Source organism: Pholis gunnellus, assembly GCF_910591455.1.
Source record: "Pholis gunnellus genome assembly, chromosome: 9".
Taxonomy (NCBI): Eukaryota; Metazoa; Chordata; class Actinopteri; order Perciformes; family Pholidae; genus Pholis; species Pholis gunnellus.
The window spans coordinates 25,181,754-25,202,586 of NC_136535.1; the positions used below are offsets into that span (position 1 = coordinate 25,181,754).

At 42.7% G+C, this 20,833-nt stretch overlaps 1 protein-coding gene across 1 annotated transcript in view; it reads right to left on the reverse strand.

Moving 5' to 3' along the window:
- The window catches only part of LOC306701592 (unconventional myosin-Ic-like), a 52,560-nt gene extending 32,652 nt beyond the window's left edge, over positions 1 to 19,908 (reverse strand). The window contains exons 1-2 of the mRNA XM_079166948.1: positions 19,855 to 19,908; positions 19,531 to 19,757 (exon numbers count right to left, since the gene is read on the reverse strand). Coding sequence (XP_079023074.1) covers positions 19,531 to 19,620 — 90 coding nt within the window. The 5' untranslated portion in view covers positions 19,621 to 19,757; positions 19,855 to 19,908. The remainder of the gene's footprint in view (positions 1 to 19,530; positions 19,758 to 19,854) is intronic.
- Positions 19,909 to 20,833: the final 925 nt, after the last annotated feature.

Here is a 20,833-nt window from a genome sequence, read left to right on the forward strand (position 1 = left end):
AGAGAGAGAGAGAGAGAGAGAGAGAGAGAGAGAGAGAGAGAGACAGAGAGAGAGAGAGAGAGAGAGAGAGAGAGACAGAAAGAGAGAGAAAAAGAGAGAGAGACGAGAGGGCAGAAGAAGAGAGACAGAAAGAGAGAAAAAGAGAGAGAGAGACAGAAAGAGAGAGAGACGAGAGGGCAGAAGAGAGAGAGACAGAAAGAGAGCGAGAGAGAGACAGAAAGAGAGACAGACAGAAAGAGAGAAAGAGAGACAGAGAGAGAGAGAGAGAGAATCTCAGTAGACAAAATAAACATGTCAGCCAGAAGACAAACAGAGTGTGTGTTGACGGTTTGACAGCTGAGTCTGACACAGAGAAGAACTTCCTGCTTCAAATGTTAAACACTCAATGAGATAAGTTCAACTCTGCAACCCAAGATATCAAAGACTTTAATGAGCTAAGAATAAACTATTATTATTATTTAACAATAAGGATATTGGGTTAATATTTACACCATTGCATTTGGATGCAAAAGTACAAAACATTTTTATTTTCAAGCCTATAAAGTCACTTTGAAGTGAATTGAGAGTAAAGAGATGAGGTGTCAGGAAAGAGGATGAGAGGCAGGAAGTGGATGACAGATGGTCACAGTGTCACAGTAAGGAGGAATCATAGATAGATATACATACATATATACATATAACCCTTATAAACGATTTATATAGCACCTTTCAAAACAACGCTACAAAGTGCTTTACGGTAAAACAGAACACGAAGAGAATGAAATGAACCAAAATCAAAGAGTAAACCCATAAAAACAGAGTAAAACTAGACTACATGTGGTAAAACACAAATAAAATCGTTTTAAAGAAGTGATTTAAGAGACAGAGTTTGCAGCCCTGATGTCCTCCGGTAGGTCATTTCATGGTCTCCAGAGGCTCGACCACCGTCGTGTATGAATCCGTCACAATCCTAGCTGCAGAGTTTGGGAGTTTCTTTTTGCGGATGCCAGAGAGCGAAGGAGTTACGGTAATTATATCGACTCATTATGACGACGTGGACGATGGTTTCCAGAATACACGGCACTATATTTACACAAAGGGGGGGTTCCCAGAGGCCAGTCGAGCTGTTCCTGTTTCTCTCTGCAGCCTGTTTAGTCTCTGTGTGTGTGTGTGTGTGTGTGTACCAGACCATGGCCGAGTGAGATGTTTCCACTGTGAACAGATGTGAGACCAAGAGAGACTAAAGGCCTAAAGCAGCAGGCTTGAAATTAACTTAATAAAAAGGACACTGGGCGTTTTTTTAGTTTCAATTCCCAAACACACCAAATATGGAGACACTCCCTGTCCTTCACACACACACACACATACACACACACATACATATACACACACACATACATATACACACACACACACACACACACACACACACACACACACACACACACACACACACACACACACACACACACACACACACACACACACACACACACACACACACACACACACACACACACTTTTCCACCGTGGCAGCACTTCGGTCATGCAGGCATTTCCTTAAAGAGTCTAGCGTGGTCCATGAAGGCGTAATCCTGCTCTGCGTTGAGTCTTCCAGAGGAATGGAGGCTGGTTTCTCCGTCTCTCCTCCAGACTCTTCTGGCTGATTATAACCTCGGATGTGAAACTACAACACGTCTCTAAATTAACTCTATTTTTAAACTCTTTACAGCCGGTGTCGTCCACGTGGTTCAGGCACAAGTGTGACACTTGGCGCTGAGTTTGCTCAGATAAAAACGGAAGTACAGGAGTGGTTCAATACATTCAGTGTGTTAGCAATCCAATGAACGATGGCTGAATTATGTTCAGCCGCCTCAAAGCTAAATGTCATTCTTCAAAATGTCTGCTGTGAAAAAGAGCCAATACTGGTAAGAAGTCAAGTTGACCAATATTTAAAAAATAAACATTATCTAGTAGATCATTGGCTCTCACTCTCCAGGTCAAACCTTAATAAAATTAACTGCAATGAATGACAGCAGCTGTTTATTTTCATTATCGATTAATCTGCAGATTAAGGTCTCGATTAAATGCTTTATCATCTAAAAATGTCAGAAAAATGTCAGTTTCTCAAAGTCCAATGGTAAAAAAAAAAAATAGTACATTTACAAAAATAGTAAACCGAGAAAAGCTTCATATTTGAGTGGCTGAAAACAGTATTTTTGGAGGCATTACTGCTTGTTTAATTGATTCATTGACCAATTATTTCAGCCAAAAAGTTACAGTTGGTGGTGTAACGGACCGTTGTGATTCGTACTGATCCCCCTCACAGTTTAACGTTAACCATCACAGTGTAAATAAAGTTTTACTGACTCAGTAGAACTTGTGTTTCTAGTCTCTGTTAATGTTTCATTGTAAACAACCAATCAGTGTTTAGACCAGCAGGAGGAGAGCTAGTAACGTTAGCAGCACCGCTAACGGCTAACCAGCAGGAGGAGAGCTAGTAACGTTAGCAGCACCGCTAACGGCTAACCAGCAGGAGGAGAGCTAGTAACGTTAGCAGCACCGCTAACGGCTAACCAACGGAGGTTCACTTCAGTTACACTATGATGCCTTCAGGCTCTGCTCAGTGAACGTGAGTACTGGCTGAAGGTAAATTATAACGTTATCATGATGTGTTCACATGTAATCTGTAAAATGTAGTTTTAGTGATAAACTTGAATAAATCCAGTAGTTTGAAGGAGATGTTTTCACATGAATATAAAATAGATATTAGAGATGAATTATGACTTAGTTATTAGTTCTTTACTCATTTTGTTAAGTGACCCGACATCCACTTTTAAAGTGTAAACCATAATGCAGAGAACAGGAAGTGAGTAAAGCTCTTTCACAGGTGAAAACTCTCCCACAGTCGACAGGCTCTTCCAGTCGACAGGTGAAGACTTGCTGAGAAGAAACTCAAAACATTGAGAACATTCTACCTCTCAAACCCCCATTCACACCCTGTTTTTACCCACAATGCATCATCTATCCTGCTTCTCCTCTCTCCTCTGTTTATCTCTATATCTTATTCCTTCCCCTCTCGTCTCCTCTGTCCTCTCCTCTCGGTCTTATTTATACCCAGCAGGCCTTATATGGAGTCGGGCTTCAGATAAAACAATGCTCAGCCCCACGACACAGACCAGCACATGGACTCTGGCTTCTCACACCAATGCTGATAACTAATCTGAACTTTTGACGGCCGATATTTGAGCTCATGCTCAATACTTTCCTCATTTCATCGGCAAATTACAACGTACACCCCGACCCTTCACTGAGAACTGGACCATGTCGACTTCTGAAACTATACGCCTCTAAAATAGCAGAATAATATGTCTCCTAATGTCCTTTTAGACAACACTTTACATTAATGTCTTTGCAATAAGCATTAATAAATAGCTAATATGGCCCTTATAAGGCCTTTAAGGATGCTTATTAACATTATGTGTGAATAAAGACTATAACACATATATAACTACGTATAAGATAAATATCAACATTATATTAATAGGACTGTACAGGTGTAAATAACAGCATTATAAACATGTTTATTGTTAGATTATAAGAAACTTGTTTGTTAACAGTTTAATAAAAGGGTTATGAGTGTCTGAAAATTGTTTATAAAAGCATTAATATGCACATTGACTTTAAATAACTCAACTATTATGTCATTGTTAAACCATTAAGGTGCTTTTTTTTGCCGCTTTATTAAAATTAATACATACTTTATTATACGCTTATTACAGTTCACTAAACATTTAACAGCTACCAGATCTAAAGCAAGAACAATGCCTTATTAATGTAAATAATATAATATAACAATGCTTTTATAACAGTTAATTATGCTTTTTACAACTACACGATCTATAAAATATTATCAAAACTAATCACATCAACAACAAACAAACAAATAAATAAAGAACCGTCTTTAAGTGTGTTTAGTCACAAAACGTCTATACGCATCTTATGAAAGGACTTACGAGAGTTAACGCTTATTACAAGGACCTTAATATAAAGCTTTGTACCGTTTTACTGTCTCACGAGGATCTAAAGGTGATTTCAGACTAAACGTTGGGCTTCCACCCCTAAAGAAAGCAACTTAGCATTTTCCTCTTCCTCTCGCCGCTCCTCCTCTCTTCCGTCTTCCGAGTTAAACCACCAAACAAAAGTTGCAGCCAACAATGTTTGGATTGTACAAAGTCAACCAGGAAGTATTTCATCACGATTCGACCGGCTGTAAGAAATCAACACGTATCCAGACCTCGCTTATTGTACGGCGTTAAGTTGCAACATTTCCAAACAGTGAATTTCCTGTTTACTCCAAAGCACTTCCTCTTTGCTCATTAGAGATTAATAAACAGCTGAGCAGCGGGACAACACAAGCAAAGCACATTTTATCCTCCCTCGTCCCAATCTTCTCTTCTTTTTAATACTATTTAAGCAGTGAAAGAAGCATACGGGACACACACGACGACTGTTTGAGGAGAAGATGGGAAAATGAGAAAGAAAAGATTGTGACATGTTGGTTCCTCTGAGGCCATCGGACAAGTCAGCATCCACCTACATTAAACTCTTGACAAATGGATGGAAATATATCTGTGAACTGCTTGAACTCTGCGAGGAATCTCTAGAGGAAAGTAAGTTTGCACACAAGAGGATAGCTCAGCAACTTGGTCACAGTTCACTGTAACATCTCTGGAATCTCCTCAGAGATTTACGACCAACGGGGCTGCTGAGATAGGAGGTATACACACAACTGATCCGAGGACGCACACATGAGTTCGATGCCCTATCCGTTCAATACACTCATTTGCAAACATGCAAACATACAAACACACACACGCACACACACTGATGTTGTTCAGGATGTCCTTTGGTTGCAGACAGCTACACCAGCCTTACAACACACAGACACATCCTCATGATGATGATGAAACGTAGAGGCAGAGAGACGCCACTCAATGTAAACAAGTTGAGATGATGGCACACACCTGTGGTTTATAAACATTAAACAATTTTTACAATATTCATACCGACTCATTATTCATCTTTTCTTGTCAGGGTTACCAGACAAATCACATAATTATAGTGCACTGGGTTTCAAATTAGGCTTCAAGTACTTAAGAAACAGAAGGAAAGTAACAAAACACCTGTACAAGAAAGTTAAGATAATATAACATAAGAAAACTAAAGAAAGCTAAAGAAAAACAGTCCGTCACCAATGAAAACTAAGAAGAAGTGTAGTTACATGGCAGCTGTGAAAGTAAACATAGAGTACATTTACCAAATGGTTAAAATGCTTAAAATATATATTAAAATTCTCACTTTTGGTTTTCAGACGTTTTCCTCAAAGGAGAACACACAGAAGATACAGGATGTGTGTGATGTAGCAGATGAAAAAAAGGGTATTTAATTAAGACTTTAAGAATGTCTCCTGAAGTTCAGAGCTACACCCGCAACCATTTCACCCCACTGGGAACTGATCTATAAGAACAGTTGTTCCAACTCTCTTTCAAACTGTAGAACACACACACACACACGCACGCACGCACGCACACGCACGCACACGCACACGCACACGCACACGCACACGCACACACTGGGCGGGGCTGCTGTGGTATGTTAGAAAGTGAGCTTTGATTATTTGCATTAGTTAAGGAAGTATGCGGCTCACAGCTGTGTTGAGGATAAAACTACATTACTCAGGAAACAACTGTGAAATCCTGGTGTCCTCTGGGTTTAACATGCCGACCTTCTTCAGGTAATTATACGCACTGAATGCTAACGTCAGCATGCTCAGAATGACATGCTAACATGCTGATGTTAAGCAGGTAATGTTTAAAGCAGTGCATGCTAACGTTTGCTAATTAGCGATAAACACAAAGTACAGCTGAGGCTGGTGGGAATGTCTTGTATTGGACAAAGTCAGAAAGCTCAGGGGATCATCAAAGTGATCACAATTCAACCTCAGGGGAACAGGAATGTGTTGTGTTGGCAGTCCATCTGAACACTGTTGAGGCATTTCATTCAAACCCAAAATTGTGAACCTCATGGTTGGCGAGGTCAAGTCAGGGGATCACCAAAGTCATTAGGGTACATCCTCTGTGCACCATGAATCTGTGTACCAATTTTTCTTTTTTGGAACCGCTCCAATAGATGCTGAGATATCTTCACTAAAAGCCAAAAATGTTAACCTGGTGGTGGCGCTAGATGTCAAGTCATCGGATCACCAAATTCAGTCTGACTCGAACCTCTGGGGACCATGAATGTCGGAATAATATTTCATGGAAATTCCTTAAATAATGGTTGAGGTATTTCAGTCTGGACCACAGTGGTACTGAACAATGTTGCCATTCTGGGAGCCATGCAAAATGACATGTAATCGAAAGACTTCAAACTAAAATACACATTTTGAAACATTATTTTTCAACCATAAACACGAGAGCAAGAGCTAACCATGAAACAGAAAAATCAAGGCCTTTAACATCGAATGTATGACCTAGGGTCCTTTACTATTATCAAATCTTAAGATAGGAGAATTCAAAAACCAGAGGAAACTATATGCACTCACTGATTAGGATTCATCCTCTGTGCACCATGAATCTGTGTTTGTGGGAATCCCTTTAAATAGTTGCCGAGATATTTTCACTAAAAACTAAAAACGTCAACCTGCCGATGACCCTAGATGTAAAAGTCAGGGGATCAACAAATTCAGTCTGACTCAACCTCTGGGGACCATGAATGTCGGAATAAAATTTCATGAGAACCCCTTAAATAGTGGTTGAGGTATTTTAAATCTGGTCCAGAGTGGTGGACCTACTGAACAACGTTGCCATTGCCGGGGTGTTAACCTGCTTTACATTCAGCCCATGCTGAACTACCGGTCTGCATACTTTCACCCTCAAAGGTAACGAGTAGGTAAAAGAATGGAAATCAATGAATATTACTCCGGTATCTGCATCAGCCATCAGAAAGGGTCGGTATCGGTCAACGCCTGGTTTGAAGCAGCTATCTTTACCTCATTTGTTTAACTGTGTTTGCATTCCTTCAGGCTTTATAGGGACGCTTTTCCTTTCTGCTGGTATTTTCACGCCACATTTACTTCTTCTTCTCTCCAAGTTATTTATACACCGTTTCCCACATTCTACCTCCTACTCCACCGTCTCACACTCTTCATGTACTCGACTTCTTCTTCTACTCAATCTCTCTCTAGGTCCAAGGCCACGCCTGCTCTTACTGTACTGGCTTTATCAAAGTTCCACGGAAAGATTTAGTTAAAGGTTAACAGAAAAAAAAAAAGGTACTGAGTGAGAGGGAGGAAACTTTCTCAGTCTTAACCAAGGACGTTCGCTGTATTGTCGCCGTGCTCAAGGCTATGGGAAACACACATACACAGTATATTTCCACTTAATTCTCCTATTGTCCTGCAGGAGGATTTGGTAATAAACATGAGTACAGCTTTGTTCTCAGGAGTGTTGCTTAAAAGAAGACAGATGGTACAAAGATGTCTCCTGAATAAACTAAGTGGACTATGTCCCATGTTAGCGACTGCGCTAACAAGCTGTCGGACTGAGAGTTGGCAACAGGCGGCAACCACCGGTTCTAAAAAGTGAAAACAATCATAAACTCGTGTTTACAACGTTTACTGAGGTAATAAATCGAGTGAGAGGTAGAGTCTCAATCTCTAGTTTCAAGTCTTCTTCAACACAGCATGATGTTCATTTAGTAAATGATGGTCCATTTAGAGTCAAACAGACCATAAAGCAGGTTTAAAGTTAATAGTAACATCACCTTCTTGTGTCACTACTGGGTTGTAAAAAGCCAAGGTGGCAACTGCCAAAAAAATCCAAGATGCAAACGGTCAAAAACAAAGATGGCGACGGCCAAAATGCCAAACTCGAGGCTTCAACTAACCGGTGGGAGACGTCACGGTGACCACGTCCACTTCTTATATACAGCGTATGTTTGGCATGCTAGCTAGCTAGCTCCGTGAGATTTTTTTCCACTCTTCAAAACAAAAAAGATGCGCCAAAACATTGTTTGATCTAAATCTGTGGAAAATGTGAAGGTATGCATGTATGGACAAAGTCAATTATAAAACTCCTGATCTGTATCAAGAAACAGACTGATTCAAAATATAAAGGGTGCATTAAACATCCTTAAAAAGGTTTAAACTGGGCTAGGCAGCCATTAGTCACCCACGGTACAGAGTACATTGCATTTGAATGCTACAGTCCAGACATCAAGCTCATTTTATGCCGTTTATCATAGTCCAGCTTTCCTTTCCCACGTCTTCTCCAGTCAACAGACTCCTCGATCTCTCCACCGCCTCCTCACTTTGAACACATCTAACATGAACAAGCTGTACAGAGTCGGCTAAAAATAGTAATAAACTGGAGTTTATCTTAGTTTAAAAGGGGGCGGGGCTTAAGGAGAGTTGAATTCTGTTGAATTCGTCTGTTGAATTCTGCTCGAGTACGAGCGGCTTTAAAATATCTCACATCAATCCAACGCAAACACACACACACACACACACACACACACACACACACACACACCCTTGTTTCAACAAACACCGAGATTTGCCTTTGGTGTCACGTCCCAGCAAACAGGGTGGAGGTGGGTGTGTCCCAACACTCACAGTATAGTTAGGACGCAGTTGGAACACAAGAGGAGCCGACGTCGTTGCAGTCACGATGCCGTACAGGATCCAGAGGGCAGTTCGTCATGATTAATGACTCTTAATGGGGGCGTTGAAAAGATTGTTTTCTTTAAATAATCGCCAAAAACACACCGTTTATCACAGCCAGAAGCTGTAAAAACTAACATTGGTGGATTTTCATCTTTAAGTCGATACTTGAAGAACGCTTCCATCAGAACAAGCGACCAAATCACAGCTTAAAAGTTGTGATATTTCATCAACAACAACAAATAAATGATTCTACCCGTCTCATTTAAAATGGTGTCAGAAATAAACCGTTTTCTTTAACCAGATTTTGTAAAAAACATAAAATTTTGAGCTCCTCGGCGCAACTGTGAAGCCATGATTGACTCGGCTGAGACCAACAGTCACGTGACAAAAAATCTGTGAATCTTTGACTGAACTTCAGGCTGATGAACACAGAGCAGAGCAGAGAGGAGAGGCTGTAAATATGTAAGTAGATCAATATTTATAGCACGCAGAGCCTCCATTTTCTTTTTTTTAAACATCTGTAACACCTGTGGACACTTGAAACGTTGTTGAATATATAGATTCCATTTTACTATCTGAAATTAAACAGAGAGTTAAATGTGACAGAAGAAATGTAATAAAATAATAAACGCCAAGAACCTGCTTGGGCTTCAGAGGGTTAAGAGGTGAACGCAGACGAGTCACAAGCAAGTATAACTGCTCACTAAAAGGTACATTTGCTGGGGTCATAGGTGTATTTTGGAGTACTATACACAGTTTACACAGGTTTGTATCCCTTAGACCACCTACCGTCTCCATGTGTGGCAGACAGAGCAGGAATACAATCACTCACATTAACAGCTGCTCAAATAAACACCGCAGTCTATTACTGTTGGTGGATTATTGTTGTAACTGACGTGCCGTTAAGGGCTCAAGTAAATAGATTTCTGTTAAAATATCCCAAAATGTAACAACAGGAACATCCCCAGCCCATCACCCACACCGCAGACGACGTCGGATTACACGAGCGCTCTGGCTTTATCCGGTGTTAATCTGAGTGAAGGTGTGCAGGTGAGGAACAGGATTAGGAAGCGAGTCAGTCAGCGCTGTGATAAGTAAACAATCGATGAGCGGTCTGCTAACACACAAGCGTTGGTTAAATCTCCTGCACGACATCCAACGTGTAGTGCTCTGGATTTATAGGAGAATAAATGCCAACATGCCTAAAAGGTTCCATCAAGTCAACGATACTAGAAATCCACAACAATGATGCCAAACTGATGAGAGGCAGTCGGTGCTGTATGGACTCTTTCTGTGGCCGTGGTCATCCGTACCGAGTCATTTGAGGACTTGCTTTTTCTTTTTAACGTCAGTGAAGCTGGTGATCTTTGAGTCACTTCCAGAGCGGTTTTTCTTTTTTCCCACAGCAGTGAAGGCTGCAGGACTCAGTCACTCGTAACGTTTATTCCCAGCAGGGCGGGGCTCGGATAGCTTTGGGATGTGGGGGAACAAAAAAAAAAAAGAAAGAAAGAAACACCACATGGAAAAGCTAAAGCAGCAGCAGAGAGCTAAAACTAACCACACACACAGTGTGAGTCATCCACACACAGGTAACACGGCGTCTGAATCACTGCCAGACGCTTCACATCCTCAGTGTTTCCATTCCACCGCTCTCACAGAGGCTCTGCATCAATTCCAACACATCTCTGACATCTGAGAGCGTTAACGGAGCACAAGGCCAGATCCTAAATTCAGAGACGGACTATGAGGGTGTGACTCTCACACACACACACACACACACACACACACACACACACACACACACACACACACACACACACACACACACACACACACACACACACACACACACACACACACACACACACACACACACACACACACACACACACACACACTAACACACACACACACACACAATTTTAAATTCAGACAAAAAGCGAGCCACAAATACCGAAAGATACAAAGAAAATCTGAGTTTCAGTGTTTTTGACGGTTTTCCAGGTGGAAGCAATAAATAAAACTAATCAAATCCTGCAGACGGCATAATATCCATAACAGTGGAGGTATAATAAATACTGACTAAGCTCCACAGTTTGTCCTCAGTTGCTGATAGACTTAAAACACTGGTTTCTCTCACATAGGTTTTTCAACAAGAAATACATTTTACAAGATTATATTTGAATGTTACACGAGCTTTAATATTGCAATTGCAGACCTCCCTGCTGTGATGACATATAAAAGTACATTTTAAGCAGCGTTCTACTCTGTAATAATAAAAGGTTGTGCTTGATACTTAAGATCTTCCTCTATGTTTCCCAAACACACATTTAAAACAGACAGATTTAGTGGCTGCATCCGTTCTTCGGGTCTCTTAAAGTCTCGGGTCTGAGGGTCTCTTGAGTATTGTGGACGCTGGATCCTAAACGTAGTAAAATAAAAGCGTTTATAACAAAGACGTAGTAGTGAGGCTGCAGCCTGAGAGCAAACCTGCTGGATTACTATTCAGCATCCACAGATGATGTGATTACATCATCTTTATGAAGCTGAGTGAGCTGATGAACCCTCACGATGATGTCATCGCATATATATATATATCTGGATCTCTGCGTCTCCTGATGTCTGGATCAATAACGGACACATTCCCATCTCCACGTCTGACTCAACTTCCCACATCAACTCTATCAGCCGGAGACACACACACACACACACACACACACACCTCCACTGAAGCTCAAAGTGTTTATCACTGAACCTGGTCGTTCATTCCTCTCAGTCTCTCACAGGAAACAAGGATCCAGACACGTGTACGTTAATATCTGACGTGGTTTGTTTTATCACAGCTCTGGAGAGGAAGGTGGTGAGAAACACACAACAAAAGACAGAGACCACGGTTCTAGATGTCCTGCGAGACGTTTCTAACAGACGTGGAGCGTCTCTCTGGTTCTCTGGTCGTTAGTCAACTTGATCTCGACCTTCTGGAGCTCAGAGCGAGTCGTGTACCAGATCACTGAGTTTAAATTCAAGATGAACTCATGGATCAGAATCAGCCTCATCATGCACGAACGTAAACACCCGACGTGTCTTCATGTGGTGAGATCCGGTGGTTTTATATTAACAGTGTTAATTCTCTGTTTCCTGCCCAGAAACTACAGATGTAAATGTCGAATGAATGAATGAATGAATGAGTAAGTGAGTAAATAGATAAACCTCGTCGAGTCACCTTGTAAAACAATCCCGGGCGTGTAAATGTAAACTATGATCCGCATGAAATCAGACCTGCTGCTGCAGGAGAAGCTTATCGTCGTGTTCTTGGCTTCAGTCTGCAGCGATATCTTCATGTTTATCAGAGCCCGGACCACAGCTCATGCTCGGGTTCACGCTGTAGTCACAGCAGCCGTGTCTATAGCTTAACGACTGAACGCTCAGTCAGCACTGATACGTCCCAGAGATCACTTTAGATTAACATAGAGAGCATCGTGGAGGAATAGTTCAGTGAAAGGTCATTTAGGAAGTCTTCATACCTACTCTATGTATTCTATCTCTCTCCCTTTTCCCGCTTCTAAGTCACTGCTAGTATAAAAACTGCAACTGAAGATTATTTTCTCGATTAATCGATTCGTTGTTTGGTCTATAAAACGCCAGAAAATGATAAAAATGGTCGATCCGCGTCTCAAATGTCTTGTTTTGTCCCAAACTCAAAAGATATGCAGTTTACCGAGTAAAGAAACTAGAAATATTCACATCTAAGAAGCCGGAATAAGAGAATTGTTTTTGCCTTTCAGAATTCAATATATGAAATGTATGTTATTACAATAAGATCGTTTGGTGACTGAAGTACGGTGATAACATCGTACGGTGGGGCCTCTGCTGAGTCAGCACCTCGACTCACCGGCTTCCCAACACGGTCAAAACCAGACCCACTGGTCTCCGCTGTGGTTCTTCTGTGTGTGCAGTGTAAACCTCCTTCAGCGTGACCGGCTGCGTCTTTAGTGACCACGTGTTGCATCCGCGAGCTCACGCAACACGGCTAATAAATCTGAGAGTTTGATGTGACAGGATCAGGTTAAAAAGGTCATTCGTGTGGAAATAAATCCCCCAACTGGGCCTTTCCTTTAACACGTCTTTCCTGTGATGGTGGAGGTCTGGCGGTCAGGTGTATCCTACGGGTTCCTCCCAGGATCCACACCGTGTCGCTGAGAGACGACGGGACCAGGAGAACCTTCACCTCCGTCAAAACAGAACGCAGCGGTTCTCAAAGAGGGACGGGGTCTTTGGACTTCTATGTTGTACTTTTACTAGTTCACTGCTTCAACAGACGCACACTCCTTGAAATGTGGACTGGGAGAGATAAGGACTGTGCCATGAAGGAATGTACCAACTACCATAACAACGGGGGCGAAGTCAGAGCCAACGAATCAACGTTCTCCTCGATCTGTGGAACATCAGGAGCTCCTCAGATAAACTGAGAAATGGAGGCAAATCCTGTATTTTATACAAAGAAACAACAACGTTTAGACCACATCCTCATCACTTATGAAGATGGAGCAACTTTGAATGGTTTGTTTACAAAAAAACAACCAACAATCATGCATCAATACATTTAAATAAGCTCTATTTTCACTTCTCTACAAGACAGCAAACTTTTTCAAGATATTTCCGATCATGCCGATGACGTAAATTCACCGCGATCGCCCGTGTTGATCCTCAGTTACACGGAGCCGAAGGGGGAACGCTTCACCACGCAGGAGCAGCCGACAGCAGACTAAACCTCTCACCACCACGAGACAGAAACAAATAAAGACATCAAGACTTTAAAAAAGGGCTCGAAGCAACGCATCTGTGCCACCTCAGCCCGACGGAAACTATCCAGCTAAAGGAAACCTCATCGGGGAGTTGGAAAAATGTATCAATATTCTGCACTGTGCATCGTTTCTCTTTTCAAATAGCCGCCTTTTCTAAATGCTGCAACACTGGCCGTCATCTCCAATAGCTAGCCGTCACGTAGAGGAAGCTTACGTCACACTCACAGCCCGGTGACGGTCATCTAAGAGTCAGCTGGTGAATGCCGGGAGGTCCTGTCCTCCAGGGGACCTTGAGGGGCAAACCGGTCAGCTGCTCTAGAACCAGGAATACCACGTCCGGTCTATCATCGCTCATTATCAGGAAGCAGATCAGCAGCTTATGAAGCCAAAGGAGAGAAAAGAAAGCGTCCCAACATCTGCATATTGTATCTGATTGTTATGTCATGTTGTCCAATCTTTAAATAAGAGTTGTGGTCCGGTTAGTACCATATACACCGAGGTTTAATGAGCATGAACAGGTTGCATTGTGGGCCAGGTGCTTCCCTTGTGTTTCTAATGTAAACACACTTTAACAGGTGAGCATGTCGATGCTCTCACACACACACACACACACACAGCTGATACAGAACATACATCAGCTGGTGTTTTGTTTGTAACAGCTGGTGAAGATGTACCCACCATTCTGAATCATGGCTTAAGCTGCACGTTTAAAACAGCATGCAGGACATCCCATAGTACCTTCAGCTCTGCGGACTCTCAGGCTGTGTGTGAGTGAACTAATCTGTGTCTGTCTGGCGTCTATAAAAAGACCAGCCCAACCTGGAGGAGTTCAAGTTGTAGGCTGAACGCCAAAACAAATCGGTTCGTGGCTAAAAAAAAAAAAAAAAAAAAAGTTATTTCCTCACGTGAAGAGAGAGAAACACGCGCCACCAGACGTCACTCAGAAAAACGACTACAAAGTGCGCTTACTTTGCTTTAAAGACAGCGCGCGTTCATAACGCATCACCGCGGATACACAGCGTGCATTCCACGCAGAGAAGTTTTCAACTTCTGCACTCTGATCAGTCAGTTCAGCAACAGACCTCGAACGCACCGCAGTTCAACGTCTTAGCGGCGTTAAGGAGGAAATAAGGAGCGAGGTCGCGGTAGGCGGGTCGAGCGTGAAGCTTCACACTTGAGGCTAAATATTGTCCAATTAATACAAAAACCGACACGTTGAACACGAGCCGAGACGGAGCAGCGCGCCTCGCTGATCGTCTCGTGTTCTTCTCGTTTGTCTCGCCGCGTAGACGAGTCTCCCGCAGGCTGTGCGGCGTTAAAATGACACTTATTTGCATGCAGTTTTGCGCGGTCGGTGGATTCTTCCTCCATATGGTGCACGCATCAGCCCGTGTCCACAAATGACTCTGCGGAAAACTTTCCCCCTCCAAAGAAAAATGTCCCCACTTCAGTTGAAACGTACCTTTTTAAAAAAACAAGCAGAGGGTTCCGGAGCACAACGTGCTGGTTTCTCTTCTTCCTCTTCTTCCTCTTCTTCCTGCGGTCCGGGTACGTTAGTGGACGTGTGTGTGTGAGTGTTTTAGGGTTTTTTTTTCTCCGATACCTCCGCCGTCGAGTGTCAGTCAGTGACTGACGTCTGTCGAGGAGGTAACGCACGGTAACGCGTAGTGCGCACGTGCCAGAGTTCTCCTCCAGCCTCTCCCACCACTCCCAGTCCGACCAGCACTCCCACACATGTGGGCTCGGCTATCTGCACTTTGTCCCGGGCTGCAGCTGCTTCACCAGCGCGCTGCACTTCTAATAGTATTAACGCAACCAGTAAACGACAGATTGACGATGTGAAACTGGGAGGAGTGGTTTCCTTCTCTTTCTCTGAAGGGCACCACGGACCAGGAAGTTCACCCAAAAATGAATCAGCTCGTGCATGAGTGATACAGTTTTAGTCCAAGCCATGTCGTCATTGTTTTCTCTGCAAACGCTTCTTCTTATCTGCCATTTATGTGTCCAATGACGAGTAAACGCCCACATCCTGCACATACTTTAATGAGTACTTATATACTTTAATACTTTTACATGGTTATGAATCAGCCTGACTAAAAGCACATTTCATGACGGGGAGGGAATAATAAACCGGATGTCATATAATCACATCAAAGCCAAACTGTGTTCGAAAATGTAGATATTTATCTTTTTATACTAATCCACAAAACTGACAAACCTGCTGATTGAGCATGAATTAGTAAAATCCAGAGGAAACAAGTCGGCACTTTATTTATAATAACAAACGTAACTTGAACTGCCTGCTGCCGGTGAACGGGAGGAGACGGCGTTAAAATAACGAGGTATCTGAGTGGAGTCGCTGTGAATTCATTGATCTATTACATGAAGGGTGTTTTCAGTGTAATTCTGCTGCTTATTACAGCACAGACGGGCACGGCTGCTTTAAAGCTGCTCTCATGACGAGTGATGTCAGATTGAAGGAGTTATCGTACCCTCTACCGACACCGAGGCCGTCACTGCACCCTCCAGCCCCCTGCATCACCGCCGTAGTGTATCAGGGAGGGATCATTACACACATAACTATTATTACAAATATATCTGTACGTCAGTAATAGAGTCCATTACCAGCCAACCGATCAGTTTCACTTTCACCGTTATTTCCCTCCCTATATTCACAATGACCGGAATCCAGAGAGGTTATATGTTATAAAGCAGTGCTCAACGAGCTATAGATGCTTGTTTACACTGAATTCTCCTGATTTTTTTTTTATTTGGATTTTCAGTTTACAATCATTTCTTTTCAATTTTATTTCACAACATGGGGATCTACTGAATCATGTATTATTTGTATTTCTTTATATATATATATTCTTATTATTTATTTTTTATTTTTTTAATTAATACATTATTATTTATTTTTATTTAAAGGTAAACAAGTCCTTGTTTAGAAATAATTTGTTTAAAGATATCCAAATTGGCCTATAAAATATTCACCATGTCATTTTATTTTAGAACGCAAACTTTTTGTTAAACCTTAAAGTTTCTACGAGGAACTTTGATTTCCTGTTGACTCTGTCGCCCCCTGTGGTCTAAAGTGGTAGTGTCTCTGAGCACCAGAGTCCCTCTGGAAAACCTCTCATGTTACTGCAGCAGGTCTGACAGTCTGCCCCTCTCAGTCCTGGTTCTGGTTCTCCCGTTGCCTCCCTTCCCTCCAGCGGGTCCAGCAATACGTCCTGGGTCTCCAGCAGCGTGATGTCGGTGTTGGCTCCCAGAGAGGAGGAGGAGGAGGAGGAGGAGGAGGTGGACCGGTCTCTGCTGGAGGATCTGGGTCTGTCCACGGTGGACCGGTCTCTGCTGGAGTCTGAGCTGAAGGAGTTTCTGGTGAACCTGCATGAGTTCATCTGGTTTCACCAGAATCCGACCCGGTGGCTCCGATGACGAGCATCAAGAATAACTCTATAGAAACAGACCATCTTCTCTCTGATGGTCTCTTTACTGATGGAGGTCTGATAGAGGATCAGGACTACACTGAGACTGGTTCAGGACCAGGTAAAAGTTCCTCAGCAGTTCATAAGGCAGATCAATAAAGAGAGAAAAACTCCGTCTATCACTGCAGAGTTATGCAACATGTGAAGGTGACCTCAACCAGCCGGTCAGCTGGACTGTAATGTGGCTGCACTGCCAGAGGGGGGGGTGATGGATCCAGTGCTAACCCCACACACACACACGCACACACACAAGCACACACACACACACACACAGGTTGTTTCCTGTTGATGAGGCAATGTTAGACAGACAGACTACTGGACCGAAAACCCAAACAATCGCCGCCAAAACTTCTCCACTCGACACTTAATCTTTTAATTTGTTCTCGAGACGATTAACTCCACAATATATATCTTCATTGAACTCACCAGAACGTCTCCTTCTTTACATTTACTTCACTTTTCATTATTGTATAAATCAAGGAGGAAATCCAACAAAGCTTATGTTAACTATGTATTAGGAAAATAAAGTTGCCATCATTTTCCATCTGATCAACATAAGTAGGTCACACATTATTCATGCCAAAGGACGAACTTAGTAAACCATTGATGACCCTGACACACACACACACACACACACCCACACACTCACACACACGCACACACGCACACACACACACACACACACACACACACACAGGCTGATTTAACCTTGGAGGAATGTGGGAAGAGGAAAAAAGGAAGCCGTGTTCTGGAACGTCTCTGTTGTTTCCTCCCGTCCCGTCCCGTCCCGTCCCGGCCCCCCCCCCCCCCGTCCCCCTAATCATCACTGACCAGCACTCAGCATGCTGAATTAACAGCACATTCCTCTCACTGTACATGCTAAATCCCGTGTCGGCCCTCGCTTAACTGTACCAAATGGTACCTTGTACCATGGGAGGATTGATTTAAACCCACTCCTTCATTCCTGAGATACGGTATAGATAGACATCGTCTGTCTTTATCATAATGTGTTACAAGATGTCTACATGTCTCCATGCGATGGATGTCTCTCCCATGTCTCATTCAATTTTATCGACTGTGAGGAACTTTTACCTGGTCCTGAACCAGTCTCAGTGTAGTCCTGATCCTCTATCAGACCTCCATCAGTAAAGAGACCATCAGAGAGAAGATGGTCTGTTTCTATAGAGTTATTCTTGATGCTCGTCATCGGAGCCACCGGGTCGGATTCTGGTGAAACCAGATGAACTCATGCAGGTTCACCAGAACCTCCTTCAGCTCAGACTCCAGCAGAGACCGGTCCACCGTAGACAGACCCAGATCCTCCAGCAGAGACCGGTCCACCGTGGACAGACCCAGATCCTCCAGCAGAGACCGGTCCACCGTGGACAGACCCAGATCCTCCAGCAGAGACCGGTTCACCGTGGACAGACCCAGATCCTCCAGCAGAGACCGGTCCACCGTGGACAGACCCAGATCCTCCAGCAGAGACCGGTCCACCGTGGACAGACCCAGATCTGGCTTCACATGCAGTCTTGGACCTGCAGTCGGAGCTCCGGAGGGAGGAGGAGAGCTCAGCTCCCGGCAGCAGCAGCAGCGTCTCCTCCTCCTCTTCCAGGAGCAGAGCTTCTCCTCTCTGGGAGCCAAGGGCCACACTACGAAGGTTTCTTGTAGTAACTTTAAATTCCTACATTTCCCAGAATCCCTTTGAACAAACACCAGCTGGCAGTCAATGCTATGCAGGTACAATAAAGTTACGGGCATTACAACCAAAACAACTCATTCTCTCAATTCAACCAAAACCTCTCAGTAGAGTTGAGGAGAGTTAACACAGAATTAAAGATAACGTTACTACATCCTCTTCACATGAGATGCTCTCTGATCTGTTGTGGATATGAACATATTGATTATACCAGCTTTTAAAATGCAACCGCCTGTATTGGCTGCATTGGATTCTGATCGGTTGAGGCTTCAATTGGTGCAGAAATCTGTGTCTGTGCTTCTCCTATAATGGAAACATAAATATTGACCCAAAATGTCATCTTTAAAATCATCAGAGACTGACACTTAACCTAGTTTTTAAATATCTTGCTGTGATATCAATGATTTCTGAAGAAAATCCCCAAACAACTGTTGTTCTTGTTAATGTCACTTAGTACCGATGTCTGTAACAAACTAGTGTTTGCATGAATCCCCGCCCTGTTCATGTCAACACAACTATGTGTTTATGTAGTATTTGAGTAAAGCTCGGAGCCAAATGGGATTCAAGCGTATTTACAAAAACACATCTGTTCTGATTTATCAACGCAATTTGCACGACAGCCAATAAACTATGAAGCAATTTTTTTACGGCTCTTCGGTGTTTCTCAACCTCATCGCTTTGTGGGAGATTGAAACGCTATCAGCCGAGTCAGCAACAAATCTTTCACTGAGCGGCCATGTGAATGCAGAATGAAAGTGGAAGACTCCAGATCTGGTCTCAGACCAGACCACATGTATGTGTGTGTGTGTGTGTGTGTGTGTGTGAACTGACCCTGCAGCCGTGGCAGTAGTTTTCTCCGTTCTTCCCCGGAGAAAGGATGATTTCCCCCGTTGGGATCAGCTGGATCCTTAATTCCATCATCGTCCTCCTTTTGTTCCCCCCTCCTTGTCCCCTTTTTTATTAAAGTGATTCCGACTTGTTTGGTGCTGTCTGGCTCTCTTCGCAGGAAAAAATATCCGCGGGGCAAATCCTTATTTCAGGGCCGAAAGAGAACGTGCCTAGAGAAAAGATGCATGGAACACAGCAGATCATACGTGTATCCCTCTTTCATGCATGTGAAGAGAAATAAGTTATCCGTCCGGTGGAAGCTCTTACCTTAACAAATGGAGAAACTTTACCTCCGGACACGCAGAAAGCAGTGACCTGGCTCAGAGGTTTGGGTTTGGGGTGTTAACCTGTTGCAGAGCGGAGAGAGTCACAGTGAGCCACAGTGAGAGCCAGAGGATGTTACCTCTCTGGTTGAGGGATCATGAGGGAGGATATGGAGCTCAGCCCATTCTGAGATGGATGTCACATGCAGAGGATATGTGTCTTTTGTCTTACATGCCGAGTGTGTGTGTGTGTGTGTGTGTGTGTGTGTGTGTGTGTGTGTGTGTGTGTGTGCGTGCGCTCTGGTAAACATATCTGTGTCTTGTTCTCAGTGACTTGATTTTCTTTTTGTCAAAACCCCAGAATAACAACAAAACAAAAGTTCAGTGGATCCCGTCCTTTCTTCTGCCCGATGACCCCCGTACAGATCTGTCAGATTAACTATTGATTCTATGAAAGTGGATATTACTTCAAGACTTTTAATTAAATTTAACTGTCAATGTTGGGTTGGTTTAGTCAAGTTTGCATTTGTACTACTTGGGGTGGCATTACTCTTAGCAAAATAACAACTATTTATCATTACTGTGAGCTAACTATTTAAACCATTTATTTAACAAATTCGCTAGCTAGCTAGTTAGCAGTTGTTTATTCATTAGCCGAGTTTAAGCTAACAATTTCCACCATGCCTAGTTAATGTTATTACTTTAAGCTAAATATTTTAACCATCTATCATTACTTTAAGATAATTATATATCAATCATTAATCATCACTTTTAGCTAACTATATCAACCATTTATCCATCACCAATTTGCTAGCTAGCTAGCAGCTCTTTATTCATTAGCCTACTTTAAGCTAACAATCACCACTATATTACTTTAAATAACTATATTAACCACTAAACCATTACTTTTTGCTTTCCCCATGTATCCATTACCAATTAGCTTTCTATCTATTTCTGCTGTTTATTAATATATCTATTTACTA